General features: G+C 42.5%; 1 protein-coding gene across 1 annotated transcript in view; it reads right to left on the bottom strand.

Moving 5' to 3' along the window:
* LOC6525948 (carbonic anhydrase-related protein 10) overlaps positions 1 to 20,871 on the bottom strand; it is a 50,401-nt gene that overhangs the window by 6,630 nt on the left and 22,900 nt on the right. The window contains exons 3-7 of the mRNA XM_002101732.3: positions 13,855 to 13,905; positions 9,849 to 9,985; positions 9,499 to 9,711; positions 690 to 785; positions 315 to 536 (exon numbers count right to left, since the gene is read on the bottom strand). Of these exons, the coding sequence (XP_002101768.1) occupies positions 315 to 536; positions 690 to 785; positions 9,499 to 9,711; positions 9,849 to 9,985; positions 13,855 to 13,905 (719 nt within the window). The remainder of the gene's footprint in view (positions 1 to 314; positions 537 to 689; positions 786 to 9,498; positions 9,712 to 9,848; positions 9,986 to 13,854; positions 13,906 to 20,871) is intronic.

Below are 20,871 nucleotides of genomic sequence, written 5' to 3'. Positions count from 1 at the left end.
ATTGTACAGGTAAAAAAAAGAAAAAGATAAAAGTAGAGCGAACAGAGGAACTTGATGAATTCGTTTGGAAAAAAAGTATTCTGTTGACTTCCTCACTTTGCGCTGGGAATTGTCGCCAACTAGAGTCAGTTTTATATTGTTAAACAACGAAAAGCGGAAAGCTTACGAAAGTAATGTTCTTTGAGAGGAGTTTAAATCTCCAACATATCTATTATATTATATATATTATATTATATTATATTATATTATATTATATTATATTATATTATATTATATTATATTATATTATATTATATTATATGTCTAGAACATACCTGTTGCTTTGTGATGTAGATGGGCTTGTTCAGCACCACCCAGGTGACTGTTTCGTGGCAGGCAGGTGCCGTTGTGGATCCATCGTAGGTCATGTAGTGATCCGTGTCCGGTAGCAATCCGCGGATGGAGAGACGCTTCACGAAGGCCTCATCGCCGCCATAGCGAATGCGCTCCAGCTGATCGGTGAGCATGCGCAGCTCCGCATTCGAGAGATCTCCAAGCTAATGAATACAAGATATTCAAAGGATCACTCACATACCCCACTCAAACAATCAATGAATAAAATGTAGATACATTATCCATTAGGATACATATCTTATCTATTGCTATGGCCCATCGCTCGTAATGTTGGAGCACCTTGGGGCATGACTCACCTGCAGCAGAATGGAGACGCCCACGATGCCCTGGGCGCGATTGAGGGCATCTGAGAAATTTGCATACAGCTGGGAATTGTAGCCGAATATTTGTATCTGCAAGCACAGAGGCAGTGAAGAAATGAAGAGTCAGCAAGGTAAGATATATGCATGAGATATGGTTAAGGGCTAGAGAAAACCTTTCACAAACTTTCTTTTTTGGATGCTTGGGTTTCTGTCGCACATTTCTTTATGCCTTGTGTGGTGTGTGCTGTGTGGCCAAAACTTTATTGTTGCTCAATTTAAGCGCAAATGCATACAGAGGCGTTGACAGCCAACACACAACAAGGGGGCGTGGCTGGGGTCAACGTAAGCTTTCGCCTTGTTTCGCATAAATTGCCCCAAAATAATCCCAACTATCAACAAAATGCACACAAATACAAATACAAACACAAACACTTTGGAACACGTGGGCAAAAGCACACACACACACACGCACACACACACACACGCACACACACACACACACAAACATTTATAGTTTGGAGAGAAGATCAAGCAACACTAACGGCAAATATTTTGCTTTCAGCCAAGACACCAAAAGGGCCAAGATTATTCCCTACCAGCCAACATCACACCATCAAACACACACGTGCATTTGCACTTTGCTTTCATGTCGGCAACAAAACGCCTACAGATGCAGAAGAGCCCAAGGGAAGGGGTGGGGAGAAAGGAGAGGGGAAGTAGAAAGTAGAAAGTAGTAAGGGGTAAGCAGGAGTCGACACCACAAAATGAATCCTAAGCAAATGGATAAAGCGAGTGTTGCCCAATGAATACTAAATTTGCAAAAATTACAAACGATTAAAAACTTTCAAAAAAAGTGTACGATAAAAGTACCTTTTATAATTAACAACTGGCAACTTTTAGACACCTAAAATATCTATTAAATTTCTGAAACTTTTTCCGTTTCAGTATAATTTTGCCTAAATAAAATGTATAATTTTTTTAAATTTATTAATCAAACTTCCGCCATCTTTTGCACTGGAAATTTCTTTGAGTTTACTTTGCAGGCACCTCGAGCGTTTTTTTGTGCGCTTGTGTAACATGTATACATGGATTTTCGAAGGGATTTTGGTCTGGGATATATTTGTTTCTCGGCCTGCATGAGTGTATGTGTGTGTTGGTGTGTGTGTGTGTGTGTTGGTAAATGGCATAGGTGTGAGTGCATGAGCTGGCTGGCTGACCAGACCAGACGCATCGAGCGGAAGGAAATGCTGCAGACAATAGTGAAAATAATAATAATAATAGCAGAGGGCACACACACTGATGGCCAGTGGGCGTGGCCATAGGCGCTGGCCAGTTAATAGTAGTAGTCCTGCCAGTTGAACTCTACCCCTACCCCCTACCCGCTCCCCACATGCCCGGTGCCCTGAGTTTCAACTCTTCCCGCTCCCTGGGAATTGCAAGGACCGAAAGGAGAATGGCTGAGAGGAGGAGCAGGGAGAAGAGAAGGGGAACAGGAAGAGAAACAGGACGAATTGAAGGGCGACGGTGGGCGACGAGGCGTGCATTTAAATATTAAAAAACTACATGCTGCAATTTTAATGTGTGCCCAGCCGGGCAAATAAAAATTAAATTAAATTAAAATTTCCCAAAGTTTCATTTCCCGAGTGTGTTTGGTGAAGTTGCAATTGCTGGAGCAGCGGAAACTGGGCGGCATTGGGGGTGGTGCAAAATGGCAACTAATGCAAATAGAACTGAAGTTTCTATCAAAACGAAGAGAGCTCGACTGCAAAAACAGTGCGTTTCGCAAGTAAACATTCACTCTCAAAGTACCATATATTAATATGGCTACACTATGCATATACTACGAATATACTTATATATTAGTTTTATTTTTGGCAAATATTTGTTGGTACAGAAATCACCAAAAACGCACGTCACTTGCGAAACGCACTGTCCCTGCATGAATGTTCATATACTTAAGTGTATTTGGTAGTGCTGCAGCAAATGAAAATTTGACGAGACCATGGCCAACTGAAGATGGGAAAGTGCCAATAGCAACACCGCCCCCTCATTTTCAACTTGAGAAGTGGCCACAGTCCGAGCAGAAGCTATACTCATTCACACAAAAAAGGCAGACACCCAAAAAATATGGGCAGATCCTGGGCGTTAACTGCATGAGAAAAGCAAACAACCAAGCAGCTTTGCCACTTGAACGCCAGATGGCGCACTTTCGGTTGGCAATTAAAAATTTAACATAAAAAACTAGTTGCCAAACTACACAAGTTGCTGCAGACGATTTAAGCGGAATAAGTTAGTATTTAATAATATATTTGTGTGACATGCAGTCACATAACAATCACATCAATTTCGCAGTACATTTGATTTTGAATTGTTTAAAGCTGCATTTGAAGAACCTGTTGACTTTTGTCCTCCCTTAATCGGTCGTCAAATCCGATTAGTTAATTGAATAAAATGTAATCTGTAAATCGATTAAGTCTGGGCGATCACCCACACACAGTCGACCCAATTAAATCTTCTGTTTAATAAATAGTCTGTCTTTAAATCACATTAAAATATTCCTTCGCAAAACAAATAAATCGCATTTCGTAATGCGTAAATCTCGACCCTCACAGTCGGCTCAATTTGCAATGCCTTCACACCTTCGGCTTAATATCTATGAAATTGAATCATAAAGGCAATGAATTACCCCATCTTCTTCGCCTTGCTCAGTGCTGTGTGCTCAGTGGCAACAATTTTGGGGCTGAGGGAATATTATACAATATTTGACCGCAAACTAAAATGTTATATTTCCGTTTCATTAAACAGTCAAAGCCTGTGGCAAAGCAAATAAATACGAGCGCAGTGTGTGTGTGTGTTGTGTGTGTTGTGTGTCTGCGCGGGCAGCAACATGCGGATAAAGACAGCCAGCCAACAAAAATGGGCAATAACAACAACAACCAGGGCAAATAGTGTAAGTACCAGCAAATAGCCGGACAACAAGCCGGCCAAAACGCAAAGAGCCAAAAGCCTAAGCGGTGTTGGGGGATGCCCCTTTCCCTCTAGTATTTGTTTGAACAAAGCCAGCTCCTCTGGCATATTTCTTGGCCAGCACATGCATACATACAAACACACTCACACACACACACACACATACACGAATGCCCACACGCAGAGGCAAAGGCAACTTAATCAGATCAATTACACATGTTTTCACTGCATGGATTCCACAGAGCGAAGAGCCCCAGACTCAGGCCTAGTCCTCAGTCCTCCGTCCGTAGTCCGTAGTCCTGTGTCGTCCTGTAGTCCTTGCTGTAACCCCTGCCCACACCAAACAGCAGAAGCAGAAGCAGGAGCAGAAGCAGGAGCAGGAGTCAAAGCGACCGGCGCGACGCCAGCTGCTGAAACTTTGCCCGGCCAGCACAGTGGGTCCTTCTGCCTCATAAACCCCATCGCCCAGCCACATCCGCAGTCAATAAGCTGGGCTGCACAGTGGGGCAAGTTGATGTGCAACTGGCACTCGATATATGCAAATAGCTCTTATCATTAACCATTCCTAGTTCAGAGATATCTAGTTGTACTAGTTCATTCCTAGTCCAGAGATATCTAGTTGTACTAGTTCATTCCTAGTTCAGAGATATCTAGTTGTACTAGCTCATTCCTAGTTCAGAGATATCTACTTATACTTTCAATAATAATCTTAGTTATAAACATTATATAAAAATACCCATGTTATTCATTCAACGCTCCACTGTGCATAAATATGTTCCCTAGCAGAGGTAGCAGTGGGCTTATTGGTTTGGCTGGTGGGGGGGGGGATGTAGATGGAGGTGGAAGTGGAAGGACTCAGGACGAGATGGAGCAACATTCTCGGCCCTTCAGCCGCTTGACTTGGCTTTCGTTCTGCACTGACCGGGCACGATAATATTGGCCATGGCCAACAGAAGGCAGCAGCAGAGGCAGAGGCAGAGGCAGAAGCAGAAGCTTGGTGGTTTAGGCCGAGAACATGGCCTCATGTCAACACTTTACCGCCTATGTATGGTCAGCCACCATCCACCACCCACCTCCCACCCACCTCCCCTTTTGCTCTGTGTCAGTTTTCTAGACAAATGAAGCAAATTAGCTTAACAACGCACTGGGGACATTGTCAAACACGCACACCAACGGCCGAAAAACAGAGGAGAATCGAGGAAGGAGACGATTTTCCGGACCAACATCGCTCCATTTTCTGGCCGCAGTTTGTCATGGTTGTCTCGGAAAACCCCTTCCTGTGGCACTTTACCGATGCACTTGTAGCACTTTCGGCTAATTATGCCCTGCACTAGGGCGAAAGATAAAGAAGAGCAACTGGAAAACATGGAAATGAGCCGGACAACGCGATTTGCTGAAAGCGCGACCAAATGGAAATGCTGAGAGTGCAAAGTCCTGCAGGATAACAGGAGTACTTGAGATGGCCGGAAAAGATGGCAAAGTACCATGCTGATTTCAAAACACACAAGTAAAGTAGTAACACATCTAGTAGGTTATTTTACATTTTATTCTTTTCATTTTCCCAAATCCTTTAAAAAGTTATAGCTGCCAAAATCCATCATACTTTTTTGCTGTTCTTAGCCAAGCTTTGGGTGAAAAGCCTATGCAAAACATAGAATTCTTAGCATAATCGAGCTTTAATCCACCGCCTTATAAGTAACTTAATGTCGAGCTAGCCAAGTCCTCTTAGCCAGCCGTCTGGGCACCTGACTTACCCGGCATCATAATCCAATCAAGAACTTCACCGAACTCATTACCCGCCCGCTGAAAATCCACTCAGTCCCCCATTAACGACTTATGTAGTAGCGTGTTTTAAAAGGTGGCAAAAAACGTGCTTTAATCGCTGCCTGCTCGCCGACTTGGTTATCCTTTAAACGGATTTTCCAAAAAGGGCTTGTACTACGACATTTTCCGGGGTTGAACTGGGGGAGTTTGGTAGACTGCTAAAATTACAGCACGACCTCATTAGCAGCAAATATTTTGGCGTTCGTTCGTGCTCAGTCACTCAGGCACACAGATAGAGCTACAGATACAGATACAGAAGCAGATACAGATACAGATACAGATACATTTGTATATTTAAGTACTTCATGGTTAGCGCGTAAATTAATGGTTAAGCCATTGCCGGTTGTTGGTCGTTTGGGTTGTGTTGCCCGTGGTTTCGCAACCGCAGTCAGTGGGTGGTCATTGGGGGGGGGGGGTCAGTGAGGGGTTAAGAGGGCTGGCGCTTCAGGCTGACCATAGTGGGTTAATGGGGGACGCATCATAGCCCATTAGATCAGTTCGCCTACCGCCGATGAGCACGTGACTGCCGCCGGATGGCAGCAAATCGTCCGCAGAGTGCGGTCAAAAATTTGCTGCCAAATCACGAAACCAAATTATCTACACGCCGATAGTTTTTGGCTATAATTTTGCTGGCCTCACGCGACCATCGCTAAATCAGTACCGCCCCACCCACCGAAAACCCGAAAACCCCCTGGTGATTAAATTTTAGCCACAAGACAAGTGCTAAATTACCGCGGCGCAAAACAAATCAAAAGCAGGCAACTGTGCATTGCAAATAGAAATATCGCATATCTGGTGCCCACTTTCGGAAAATCCCCACCCACCGTCGGAAAACTACACCCCCTCCAATCACCGCCATCGTTTTGGCACACCCTTCAGGTGTACGCCACTGGCATCCAATGACAACGGGCTACCGAAATCCAAGACACGGCTGCAATCTTGTGCGGATTTCATGGGGATTAATTAAAATTGCCAATTACGAATTCATTAAGGCAGATCAAATTCCGAGGCGGGGCCCATTAGGGCGGCTTTCGTTACGGCCGGAAAATACCTTGCATTGGCCGGAGACTTTCGGCTTCCGGAGAACTGGGAACTGGGCACTGGGAACTTGAATCTGGGAACTGGAATCTGGGCACTGGAATCTGGGCACTGGTAAGCGGGAAACGGGAACCAACCTGGTTGCTTTGGCCATATTTCGGCGTTGATTTAATTGAGCCACATTGCCAAATGGTGCCCACAAAATTCGATTTAGGACTGCATCAAAAAATGTATTAAACTAAAAAATTTATCTAAATTTATTTAAGGTAATTATTTATTTAAAGTTAATATACTATAGATTAAATTCTTCATTTTCCACTGAAGACAGCCATCCCTATTAATAGTATATTTTAAGATTTCTTTTTCTGTCTTTTAAAAATACTTTCAAGTGGCTTCGCGTCGTCTCCATTTTAAGCTCCCATTTCAGTTTGGCAATTGTTTGTCACTTTGGGCTTAAATCAAGCTGGTAGACTGGCAGACTGCTTTTTAATCACCCGATTGTTTATACGAGAGAACAATTTGTGGGCCGTTGAGCGGCGAGTTGTCGAATTCCCAGGATCCCGAGGCGGGGAAATTAGAGTCTGCGATTCCTTGGCAGGCGAAGTAATTTTGGCGAAATGCAGGGCGTGCTGTGTCAATAGCGAAAGTGGAACGACTTCCATCCCGGGGGCGAAATTCAAATTAATTTACACTGACATTGGTACTCGTTGACAGTTGGTAGTCGAAGTCAAAAGTCAAAAGTCAGAAGTCAAAAGTCGGCCGTGTGGGGGGGTTAAAGGTTGTTACCAACTGCTGACATGCAACAGATTTATAACGTTATTCGTTTGTCGTCTGCAGTCGACGGACTGCAGTTTGTTGTGGCAGCTGCGGCTCGCTTTTTTTGATTGCCTAGCAGCGAAAGGGAAAATCTGTGGGAAAATCGAGCGGAAAAGCAGACAAAAGCGCCGCACGACTGAGAAACGGCAAATGGAAATGGGAATGGAACTGCAAAAATGAAAATGAAAACTGTGTCGCACATCACTCAGGAAATCGCAACGCAACCCGACTCAACCCAACTCCACACAACTCAACTGAAGTCAACTCAACTCAAGTCAAGTCAAGTCAAGTGGCCAAGGATCAGAAGGAAGCGAAGGACTCTTTGCCAGCAGAGAGGTTCTTAAAAAAGCGCCAAGAAGATTTCGTGATTTTGGGTCGAGCTAATATTTACAAATTATAGCGATTAGTAACTCAATGGACTTTTTGCTTAATATCCTATTATTAGATTTTAGCATATGTAAGTACTGTTTTTCTTAATTTAAAGTGGTGTAAGTGTAAGCCACTGATATCATAGCTAGTTATAAATTGTACCAAGCTATTACGACAGTAAACAAAGTGGTTGGGCTAATAAATCGCACAATGTAGTTCTTATTTTCCCCCCTTGTAGGTCAAATAAAAGTTATGGGTTCATTAACCATAGACAATAACCAATTTGTAACAGCAACAGCTGGTCCAGCTGCTCCACCAAAAGAAATGTGTTTTAATTAATGAACATCTGGGCAGTGAAATTTGTCAGAGATTACGGATTCCGCCCACATACTCCACAAGTCATTGAGTCATTGAGTCAATGGGACAACACTCAGTTATAAATCTGGGGCCATAAATAACCAGCTAAGAAGCAAATAGAAATCCTTTGTTGAAACTCGCGGGTATTTACATATTTTTAATAACGTGCTCGCAAATCAAGTGGAGCAAGCCTGTGTGTGAACTTGACATCAAAATGAACAAAACACGGTCGCCGAGAGGTTAAATCATATTTGACAAACAGCAAAACAAGAAGGGCGAACGCACGCATGTGTATATTCCGGAAAATGCATGGAGTTGGGGGAAAAGTGTGTGGGGAAAAGGAGCTGAGGGAGGAGGGGGTGCTCAAAACACAGACAAGGTGTCTGCGAGTCGCAACAACGCCTGCCATATGACACATAAATATGTCCCGCCTGCTTGCCGAAAACAATGTACAAATAAAACAATACAAAATCATCAGCCATCAGCGGCAGGCTGTGAAAAGTCAGGCGAGACGCGCTTATGCAAATCATTCACTCTCCTTGACTCTCAAATATTTCTGATTCTTCGTCATGTCTTAAATATTTGTGCTCGATGATTATATAATATTACTTAAAAAATATTTGTACGCTGCAAAATGAAGCCACATTTCTAGTTAAACAAATAGGTAACCTGAGCTGTGAAGAGCTGCCTTTGTGGAAATTCCGCATCGCAAAAGTGTGAATGACGCGTTCGTGGGGGCGGCAAGCCGGAAAAGTGGAAAAGCGGTGGAAAGCGGGAGGCTGGCGCTTCAAATCAAAGCGGCAGACAAGTGGGGCGAGTTTCCAACATGTTGAACCTGGCGACGACGTCGTCTTCGTCGCGTTGATGATAACGTCGTGAACGGCAGACAAAGACGCCGAGTTCTTGGCTTCTTTGACTTTGTTATTTATTTTATACCTCCCACTCTTATGTTCTTTTTTTGTGAGATTTTTTTTTTGTCAGCGACAAATCGACATTTGCTGCATTAAATGCTGATCAAATACACTTCCGCTCGTTTATCTGTGTAAATATTTGAGCGGGCGGGCTAACAAGTTTACAGCCAGTGGCGCAGGGCCACAATGCCAGCCTGGCAATGAAATGACGCAGGAAAAGTTGAAAAACTTCCCAACTCCCCCTGGCATTCCTCCATTGCCTTTTTAGAGGGAAGACAAGAGGCAGCAGCAGCAGCAGAAACAGACACAATTGAATTGTTAAAGAGGGAAATCTGTTGACAGGCAAAAGAACCGAAATAGAATCCATGGGACGCCTTGAGCCCCAGCAAGTGTCAAAGTGTCCCATGCCAAATTTAGGCCTCACCCTGGCGCCGGAAATTGAGAGTGACACCAGTGGAAAGTAGCCTACTAGCAGCATGGCTATGGATATAGTATAGTACAGTAGTATACATATATCTCACCTCCGCCGGGAACGTGTAGCCCTCGACGCTGTGCTCCGATCCAAATTGGTCGTTCAGGCCGTAGTGCATGTGGATCTCATGGAAGCGGTAGCGGTACGACAGCGGTCCGCCCGAGATGTTCACCGGCGTCTGCATGCCGTCGTAGTTGGCCACCGTATCATTGCCGGCCGTGAAGATGACGCTGTGACCCGTATTAGTGATCAGACCGGATATCTGCAAAGGGATAATAATATAAATAAAGTTTATAACAAGTATATCTATTATTATATATTTTTGTATACTAAGTATACATATATATATTTCTAAAAGTGAACATTTTCTGTGCCCCAGAGTACATTTAGAGAACTCACCCTGTGCTTGTCTATGTGCATGGGCCTCAAGTTGGGATCAAATAGCAGGCGTTGCGGCTCCAGATTGACCGGCGACTGGCGACGACCCTTGTTGCACAGCGACCACTCCGGATTGATGAGGCCCCAAAAGGCAGGTCCTAAAACGAAGAGTGAGTATGCTTTATTGGACAGTGTCCCTCCAATCGATTCCCCATGCCCCAAAAATGGGTGCTGCTGGTGTGGTGGTTGGTGGTGGCAAGGAGATTTATGAACCCAGTGCGCCTCAAACTGCTTCCAAAGTTGCCTTGCCGACCACAATTGTGGGCTGTGCTGCAAAAACCTGCCACAAATTGCATAATGGCAAAATGGGTTTGGGTGGCAAAAAGTCATGGGGGCCAGAGGCCATTACAATATTTGTCTGCATCTGCATAGGTGTTGGCCTCTGCGTCTGTTTTGGTTTTTGTTCATTTATTTCCTTTTTTTTTGTATTGTTGTTTCTACGTCTGTTTGATTCTGGCCACACAACTAAGCCAGCTAGCCCTGCTACCCCAAAAAGTCCCCCTGACTTGTTTAATTTCGTGCGGTTTACTTAGTTTTCCTACACCCCCCCCTCCAATCACAGCCCCATTTTTATAACCCCCCACCACCACCCACTGTAACAGTAAAATTGCAGCTTTATCTGGTGTCTCTCTCGCCCGTGTGCTGCTATCTCACTTGCTCCGGGCTTTGAGCAACTTTATCTGGCAGCTCGGGCAGCTTAATTTATGGCAATATGAAATCAAGCCGAGCTGAATCCGAAAAAACAATAGGCCAGCTTTTTTATTGCCCAGCGCACAGGGCAAGTCAGTTTGTTGCTATTGTTGAGTTGAGTTGATATAATCTATGGTCCTTGTATTTTCAGCAATTGAAAGTGTTTCATTTTGAGTTCTGGCTGTAAATGAGAATGTGAATGTGAATACCTAAATCTTCCTCGAAACGAAACGAATCGAGGCAAAGTCGAAGTCTGTGGTTCTAAATTCTAGCAAATTCTAAATTCTACTTATTTGATGTTCTCTTATGCATTTTACTGTTTCTTTGGTATTTCATTTGAACAACAAGTAACAAGGTGTTAATCCATGTTGTTAAATATCACCTACTGCCAGGTGTTTCATTTCATTTGATAACGTGAAACTAACTGCAGCAGCGCCTTAATTGAGTTTATGGTTTTTATTTATATTCCACGCTTATCCTTTTGTTTCCCATGTTTTTTGCTTGCTTGCTCAAGGATCAGCCAATTATTAAAATCTCTTCTAGGAGTCCGTTCCGTTCCAGCCACTTGTAATCCCATTTATGGCACACATTCCGAAAGTTTTCCCCCCACCACACCTCCTGCTGCTCCTACTCCTCCTCCTCCTCCTGAGCTCTTGCATTCTCTCCATTCTCTGACGTATCCATAAAAATGCTTCGCCTGCAGTCGCATTGCGTATACGACACGTAGTACGTACGTCTGGCTAACTGGCTGGATGGCAGGGGCGGCGTAAAAAGAGGGATTCCATGGGAATCAACACGTTCGCTGCGAGGCCGCAATCAGGAGCTTCAATCATAGATATGCCACGTACTCGCGTTTAAGCGATTGTTGACCTCAACGATGCCATCGCATTAGCCAAAAAGAAAAGCGAAGGGAGAAAAATAAGAGCGAATGAAAATAAAGGATGAGAAACGGGGCGAAAATAATAATCCCACGAGTGCAAGAAGTAACCTGATGAAAAACTGGAGATGCTACGGACATTAAATGGGTTAGGCAATTAACTCTCTAGAGCGTGGCGATCTTATAATTTTCCTTTTTTTTTCGATTCGCTTAAAGAGATAAGTTGAAATTACAGCGGAACAATTTCACTTAGTTGCAGAACTAAAATTTTCATTGGTGTAGCTAAATTATAAGCACAAGCTTTTAATTAAATTATTTATAGATTTAGCAATGGATTTAATATTATGAAGTTGCTATTGTAAGCTTTCCAATATATACATTTTTCGGTAATATGTCAGTATTTTCGTACGAAAATAGTTGTATGTCTATGCACTATCACCTCCAATAAAACAATGAGAATTTAAGGACTCTGCACTCGTGTCACGTGCTCATCACCAGAGCATTGCGCCGAGCAGGATAAGTAAAATCGGAGGATACAAGTTGAAGACTCTAGATAACGCCGCGAAGGATGTTGCAGTCTCGAGTCTATTAAATTGCGGTCTGGAGTCGAGTCAATGAGGCAATTGCCAAACGATTTTAGCAGCCATTAACAACATTAGTGGCTTGGCTGACTGGATCCGGGATCTGTTGCCCCAGTGGGTGAGTTGGTGGTTGGTTTTCTAGCAGTGCAGGTGGTGGGGTTTTTTTTCCACTTTTCTTTTAAGCCAAATAGCTCGATGGTGGTTGGGTTTTTGAGGGGCGGGTGGCAAAGGCAAAAGGCGGTGGCATGAAGCACGCTTCGTTTCATTCCGTTTGGCCGCCTTTATTTGGCTCGTTGGGAGTGCAAATCACGTTAAACAAGTGGCACGTTGCAGCTGCAACTGCAGCTGAGGCTAAGCCGTCTTTTCGGGGCAACCTTTTGCCAATTCCATGGCTCCTCTTACCCAAACCCGAACCCAAACCCGAACCCAAACCCAAACCCATTGAGCCACACTCAGTGGTGCTCCCCTGACGAGGGATTTGAAGTCCTTCAGCCGACATGCATGCAATGCTTATGTAAATTTATTTATGCCAAAAGAGACACAAAGTTCGCCTCGGATTTCGGTTGCAATTTGTTGACAACACGTGTTACAAGATACCCCTGCTTTCCAGCTCTTACACGGCGAGAAATCACTACATACTTGATGTTTAATACAGATCGACTAAGGCCAAAGTCTATGCAAAATACTTCAAATGCATCTTTAAAGGCAGGTATATGATATTTCATTGTTCTATTTGTAAAATTCAGCATTTCTTCTTTCAATCAGTTAATTCTCCTGCTCGGTTTTCTTCGACTTTAAGTTTGATCTATCTTGCACTTGCACTCTCCATTTACTTTTTTTTCCCGCTCGCCGAATTCAATTCAAAATTCAAAGCACTTGAACTTATTTATGCATTTGTCTTGTGCAAATGGCGTCGCCGTTGTGTCCCTAATAAGATTAAGAAAGATGCTGCCACCGAAGGCGGAATGCAGCATGGGCGCCAAAAGGCGGTGGGCGTGGCTGGGAGTGTGAGTGTGAGGGAGTGAGTGAGACGGAGCAACGCTTATCGGCTGTCTGCCGTCCTGTCTGGACATAATCTCCATGGACCTTTGCCCCGATTTCGCCGCCAGTAGTGACACATGGCGAACTGTTTTCCATTTCGCAGCTCCCATTTTCCATCGCCTTCTGCTGTGCATATTGCCCTCTCTTTCGCTCACTGCTAACTCCCTCTCTTTCCTCGTCTGGGCGCCTGCTTATCACGTTTCAACGCCAGACAATGGTGCTTGGAAAAAAAAAAACAAAAAAATAGGAAAGTTCACTCTCTTTCTCCGCCAGGGTTCTTTGAATACTTTGTCTGCCTTTCCATTTGACAGCTGCAAATCGGCTTCGTCTCTGCCTTTTTCCCACCCATTTCCCATTTCCCGTTTCCCGTTTCTCGTTTTCCCAACCCATCCCATTCTCCCGAGCCATTTTCCTTTGGCACTTTTTCCATGCATTTCACGCGTGCAGCTTCAGTCGCTGAGAAAATCGTTTTACACCAGCAGCAACACCAACAACAGCAACAACAAATGGCAATCGCCCTGGCTTTTCCGCGACCCTCGAGCAGGTGAAAAATAAACCCCTCACTCCACTGAATTTTCCACCAACCCCCCTCCCCCCCGGCCCAACGAACTTTGTTGCTGAAGCGACGCGTGCTGCTCGTTGGCTGAAATTTTACTTTCCGCTTCCGTCCGTGGTTATTGTTGAGCTTTGATTAAAATTTACTTTGTTGTTGGTATTTATGAAACTTAAGCGGAGGCGTTGAAAAGTGGGCGGGGCCGGATCAGGCGGAAAAGCTTACCTGAGATGCCATCGTATGTCCACCAATCCTCCCAGCTGACGGCGAGCAGAACTGCAAAGAGACGGCATCGAAGAGGGAAAGTGCATCAGATATCAGATTTCGATTTTTTGGTAGATGGAATATAAGCCGCGAAAATGTCAAAGATCTGATTGGGTCAATGTATATGCCGAGCTTTAATACCTTATAATGTTTTTCGGTTGGGAAAGCGCACATGCATGTGCTTAAATGCAAGCAGTGAAAATGTCACAAAGATTTCAGGGGATTTCACATTTTAATGACTCGTACACGGGCAACTTTCAAATACATTTTTTCCTGTATTTGCAATTTTACCTTATCGTTTATATTTAAGAAAGAGAAACCCTGTATAAATTCAGTGATTTTTCCACATTTCGCTTATATAATTTTAGTTATAATGGATCAATGGATTATTTAATTAATTATTTTATTGATAAATCTAATAATAACAATAAAATGTTATTATTTTGTTTTTTTTTGGAAAAGCTAGGTTTTTGTGCTGGTTTTTACTGCAGTTTGGCTGTAATAATGATAGAGCATCAACAGTTTGGTCCTGAGCTTTTTTTGGCAGGTCCTTCGTGTCCTGCACTTTGTGAAAATGATTTTTGCTTACTTGCCTTTTAATTTTTTCGTGTTCGAGTTGGTTTTCGCTTTTTTGTTCGTTGGCTCGTTTTTGTTTGGCGGCTGCTTTGCTCTTTTTGCTCGCCCCGTAAATTCACTTCCGTCACTTGTTAACTTTAACATTCATCGACACTTTTTGCCTTTTGGCCCTTTTTTGTTTTATTTTTTTTTTTTTGCTCTACCTCACTTTTTTCACTGGCTTGGCGAGGGGAATGCAGCTGAAGCACTTTGTTATTTTGACAGCCGACAAAAAAGCGGGCCAATGCCTTTTGGCCAGAGGCAACCCCTTTTTTTCGACCAGCAACCTGCACTCATTCTTTCCTTCCGCGACTCGAATCAAAGTCAAGAAATGTTGAGTCATTAAAACGCGTTACCAGCGCCCTGATCACCGCACACCCCCCCAACCCTTGGGGGCTTCCCCACAAAGTGCAGTGCGAAATGCACTGTAGTTTCCGGCAAAGAGTTCCTCAGACACGGGGCAAAACCTCAACGAACTCAAGTTCCTCTCTAGATATTCTTGTGAAAGTTAGCAGAGTGTGTTATTAGGTAAACTAGGGTATATTTACTGGGAAATCTCTGGGGCAATGTTATCGTAAAAACTGATACTTACAAATTAATGGAAAAAATTCTCAATAATATATCTATATATGTATATATATATATCATGGCAAAAAAATGAACTAAAATCTAAACTTTTCCAGCGAATTTTCCTATCAACTATTTAACTATTTCGCCAAACCAAACTTTGGGTCACAACAACCCAGACTTCTCTGCTTTTTGTTTCACCCCTTTGAAATACTTGATAAAAAGCGCAAAAAGTCGAGACAAAAAAACAAAAACCTTGTAAATTTGTGACGAGGGAAAGGCGAAAAGTAAAAAGTAAAAGGCAACGACAAGAGCAACATCAACGAGAGTAATAACAATAATAATAATAATAATGCAAAGTCATGGGCAATGATTGAAATTAATGGATTTCTAAATGCTCAGCGTCATTGCAGTCGCCCACACTCAGCTCTTAACCCTTTGGCAGCTGTAGGGGTTCAAGGAAAATGTGGACGGGGGGCGAGTTAACCCGCTGTCGACAATTTGTGGCTTTGACTGAATGTTGCTCGCTGCGATTCATGGAATTCCCTTGTCCCATTTAAAAGTTTTGCAGCGCACTTGAGGATTTATTTCATTTGATTGCAGCATAGGAATCAATTAAACTGCACAGCTAAAATGCAGATCACTTTCTTATAAATGATTAAAAAATATTTTGAAATTTTTATTGCACCACTTAAATAATAATTAAGTGATTTTACATGATTATAAGCACCGCCAAAGCTAAGTCTATTTAATCACCTTATCTTGAATATCCCATTAAGCTCTAGATGTTTTTTTTTTAATTCTCTCAAATGTACACAAAAAAATAAGAGAAAACATCTCGAATAATTTCTATTCAATTTGCTAGTTCTCCTGCCCTTCGTCGGTTTTTGTTTGTTCATTGAATTCTATTTATAAATTTTCACCTGGCTGCACGCTGCCACTCCCCCCCGCCCCCTTTTACACCTGATCCTTGCGTTGGCTTCTTCTTGGCCTTCTGCCATTCCTCCTTCGTCTCGCATTCGCAATCATAAAAGGCAACAAAATGTTGAACAAATTTTTATGGCTGCACAAAGCAACAGCGAGTGACAAAGCGCCAGTTCAGGATGCACAGCAAGAAATATTGCTCACTTTTAATAGCTAAAATCATTGCAAACTATAATATTCTAGGCTTTACTTAAACTTTTTATGTCGCATGTGTTTAATTTCATTTAACTGATCATCTTACTGTTTTCAGTAACTTCTGGACATCAATTAAAGTTACATTTATTTTGAGTTCGCACTTTTCTCTCAGTGCAGGCAATGTCATGGCAGCATTGTCGTCTGAACGCCCCCGCCATCCCCCCCTCAACGCTCGTTGGTCGGCTTGTGGTTGTCGCTTTTGTGGCTGCCTGCTATTTTCCGCCCCGCCTAAAATTTTCTCTCCCTGCTTTTCGCCGTCGCGCCTTTTAGTATTAATTACAAATGAAATTTTCTTATCGTTTCTGTTGCCGTTGACAACTTTCTGTCTGCTGGCCCGTCTGGATCGCCGCCTCCTTTTTCACCACCCCCCTGGCCATTTTCCCCCGCACCGCCCAGCAGGACCTCGTCTAGTTTAGGGCCAATAAGCGAAAATAGTTGCTGCTAATTGTTGTTTTCCGTTTATTGTTATGGCCAATGCGTGCTAATTGTCAGCAGCCATCTCCTTGGGCTTCCTTTGCGACGTTTTCAATTTCAATTTCAGCTTCGTACTTCGTACTTCGTACTTTGTGTTTTGTATTGGGTTTCCTGCTGGAAATTAATGGCAACACTTTAGTTTCGCTCAAAATGGTTTGACTTTCCCGTCAGCAGAACTCACTGCAGCTTTTACTGGAACTCTAGACAGTTGGAATTTAGGTGATAAATACCTCAACCTAAATAGTTGTCTTTTCAAATTTATTCCTTTTATAATCAATGTATTACCAATCCATTTGTCATTTTTTAGTACTTAAAGTCTAAAAAGGCATAGCCTTGAGAACTTTCAGAACTCAGCTCTAAGTAATGAAAAACCTTTAATTTCCAACTCATTTTATTTTAAATTTGTATATGGTTTGTAAGTTTGAATGCTATAATTTGGCATAAGTGCTTCCTAAAAACCATTATGTCTTTTTTTTGCTTGTAAATTGTCGGTCGCTTTAAAGAGTTTTAAGAACTTCGATGCATGTAATATATCCCTATTTTCCGGCTCCATTTTTTCCATCTGTTTTCTTTGCTTTGTGTTCGCTTTTCGTGGGACTCACTTGCTTTTCGTTTTTTTTTTTTGAGCTATTTTCTATTTGTTTGCTGTCGTCGTAGTCGCTTGTCTATTTAAAAAGCACGTAAACATAGCCGACTTCTGGCGCGCCCAAATCAACAACAACAACAACAAGAACTACAAGAACAACAAAATGTTAAACAATAACAACAAAAATGGTAAAAGGACAAAGGGGTGTGGTAATGGGTGAGGGGAGTGTGGAGAAAAAAAAATATGGGAGGGAAAAGGATTGACGTGCGCATTTTAGTCACGCTGTCGCGGCTTTTTTGCCTTTTTGCCATTTTAGCTGATTGTTTTTGTTGTTGCTGTTCTTGTTGTTGTTGTTGTTGTTGTTGTCAGGAGCAGAAGCACATTTGTCGTTGTTGTAGTTGTAAGAGAAAGGATATAAGTATGTATGCACGGCATGTGTGAGGGACACGAGCATATCAGGACATCAGACATCGGGACATCAGCGTGCAAAACTCTGGCCGCGGGTAACTTAATATTTTGTTGATGTTTGCCCAACTTGATTATATCTATCACTATCAAAATATAGTATGTGTAGCACTCCCAGTTTTTGAGACATATGCAAATTTCCCGCCGAACCGCAGAACAGCCCAAAAAACAAGTGTCAACACAACAGATTGGACCAAAAAAAGGATATGCTAACAAAATGGAATTAAATGACGAGTGCCATAATGAACATGTACAAGGCGGCGAGATTTTTGTAAATTACCCACATGTTTACGTGGGGCTGTGATTCGTGTGAATAATTTACGAAAGTGGTAATTTTTTCTAGGCAACTATTTTATGTGCTCCGCAATATGTTAAGTATACGTAGCAATTATGAAGATATCACGTATACGCACTGTTAACTTTTTAAAACAATTTGTGTTATTTTTCAAGTTACAAAAGTAAATTGATACATAATGCAGATCAATATGTAATATGTATGTATGTTTGTATGAATTTTTTTGAATATTTAAGAGGAATAGTTCATTTGTATTTTAATTGATTGTACCAAATGTCCTGACTTCCGCACACTTTGCCACCCCGCCCACCGCTTCTAATTCATTTGATTTTTATGAACCAAGGTAAAGAGGACAGGAGTAGAATAGTAATATGCAAATAGCCCAAGGCGTGTTCACTGAAATCAGTAGCAAAAAATCGAAGGATATGGTGAAAAATGGTTGTGAGGGAGAGAGAGAGAGAGATCTGAAGGAACATGGAACATGGTGGTTCCGTTTTTAAAAGCGCAAGCAAGTGAAAGCTTTCAATCAATGTCGTTCGCTCGTCAGGCGACCACCCAGCCCCACCCACTTTTTATGCCCCTCCCACAAGCGAGCTTACACGCCTCTGTTTTTGTGTCCAGCTTTGGCTTTTAATTTCTATCGCTACGATTTCATTTTTTAGTTCCGTTCAGTTTGGTTCGGCTTGCCTTGTTGGGTAGCTCAAGTAACCATTTCCATTTGCCGCCCCCACCAACCCCCGCCACCCACTTACCCACTTACCACCCCTTTTTGGACACACAGCCCACCACCCATGTTGGCCTCGCGTAACAGAGCCACACCTAGTTCTTTGATTTTTATTAAGTTTTGTCGACTGGGTTTTTAGCTTTTGTGTGTGTCCGTGTGCTCGTGTCCGTTTGTCCATATCCTGTCCGCTGCCACGCCTTGCTACGCCCCCGTAACCTTTGACCCCCCCCCCCCCCCTCCTCGGCTGCCGCTCCCATCGCCCTTCGCCAGGCTAATGGTAAATGCCATTTCAATTACGTACACAGTACTAAAATTTTATGCGGCCAGTCAACGTTGTTCGTCTGTTTTTTGCTTTGTCGATTTCCATTTGCGCTTTAAGTGCATTTGCACAATGCGAGGGGTGGATTTTCATTGGGGTGGTGGGGTGTTGGGGTGTTGGAGCCTTTGGTTTGGTATGTGGTGTATGAGGGGTGCGGCCATAATCAAACATCAATCGGACACTATAGCGGCCGTTTTTTCATTGTAAAGAACTAGCTTAATTGCTACAAGAAATGGCGGAAAAGGTAGCGAAAATTATTCATTTAAATATTGCGCCTTTCAAATAGTCTTCAACTGCTTTCTTTACAAGCTTTACAATTAAATGTACATAATAAACTTCAGCATGCTTAAAAACATTGTGTCAAGCCGTTGAATTCCTTTTTTTTTTTGGAAAATTTGTAGAAACTAGAACAAACGCTTGAATGAGAAAACGCATCCGCACGAAAGAAAACAAATCAGAATTCATCTCCTTTTTTTTTGTATTTTTTCCTGGGCTTCATGAAATGCTTGTTTTGTCTTTTTTTCTATTTTTTCCGCTTCCAAGTGACACTTGCACCTTTTGAATGTGTGTGTGTGTTGAAAACAAATGGCACGCAAAACACCTGTCAAAAAACAAAAACAAGACAGAAAACTAGACGAAAAAAAGCGAAAACTTTGTGAGCTCATTTCGTTACCCGTTGTTTTCGCCACTTTTGCTGCCTCTTTTTGCTTTTGTCACTACTCAAACTGCCAATAGGCGCGCCAGCAAGTCAAAAAGTCACCAGCGACGACAACGGCAATAGTAACAATAACCGAACACGAAAGGAACTTTGGCCAAAAAATGTTTGCTTTCAAATGAACGACTTGGGAAATACCCTTAAAGAGAAATCAAAATATGTAATGCAATTTGTAAAGTATTTGCCAAGAATTAAAGAATATAAGAATGTCCTTTTACAACAGAAATAAATGTAAAAGCAATTTAAGGAAATGAATAGCTTTAATATACTATAGACATATGTTAAGAAAAGTTAAAATTCCTTTGTATGATAAGTTTTATGATTACGTTATATCATTTTTATTAAATGCAGATTTTTATACGTCTTTTTAGATACCCAAAAACAGGGTATCAAAAGCGGAATCGACTCAGATAAATCGTGCTGGGCTGAGCCTTTCGTGCACTCAGCTGTTACGTGCATTTGTAACCGTACCCCGTTTCACCTCACTTTTCCAGTCCCATTTTCCGCTCAGTTTTCCAAGGGTGAAGCCAGTATTGCAGAGAGGAACCACAGTCACTTTGGCTTTGCATTTTTTGTGAGCTTGGCTTTTCCGAGGGTAACTCTGCATATGGGTGTGTGTGTTGATGGAAGAAAGTTGTAGTTGCGTGGGAAACTGCGAGAAATCGGGAGGAATGGGACATGCATTTGGCAACAGGTGGTGAGGCTTAGCCTCTTGGGGATCTCTTCTCCGCCAGAGTTTCTCATTCGCTAAGCCCACAAATAAACAAAACAAACGTTCGTAAAAAAAAAAGAAAACAGAACAAACTGAAAATATAACAGCGGCCAAAGAAAACGCACCTCAGACGAGGAAAAGAGCTTAGGGAAAATGAATAGCCAAAAAAAGGTTGCACTTAACTATTAGCAAAAGTTTTGCTTTCACCACTAGCAAGAAAGAGAGAGGAACAGAAAAAGAGTGAAGGAAGGCGAGACTGTCAGGCTTAAGCGTAAATTTTCCACTGACACTGATTTGTTGCCTTTGGTTACAGAGGAAAATGTTCGT

Source organism: Drosophila yakuba, chromosome X (assembly GCF_016746365.2).
Source record: "Drosophila yakuba strain Tai18E2 chromosome X, Prin_Dyak_Tai18E2_2.1, whole genome shotgun sequence".
In the NCBI taxonomy this organism is placed as follows: domain Eukaryota; kingdom Metazoa; phylum Arthropoda; class Insecta; order Diptera; family Drosophilidae; genus Drosophila; species Drosophila yakuba.
This window is presented reverse-complemented; position numbering and strand designations above follow the sequence as displayed.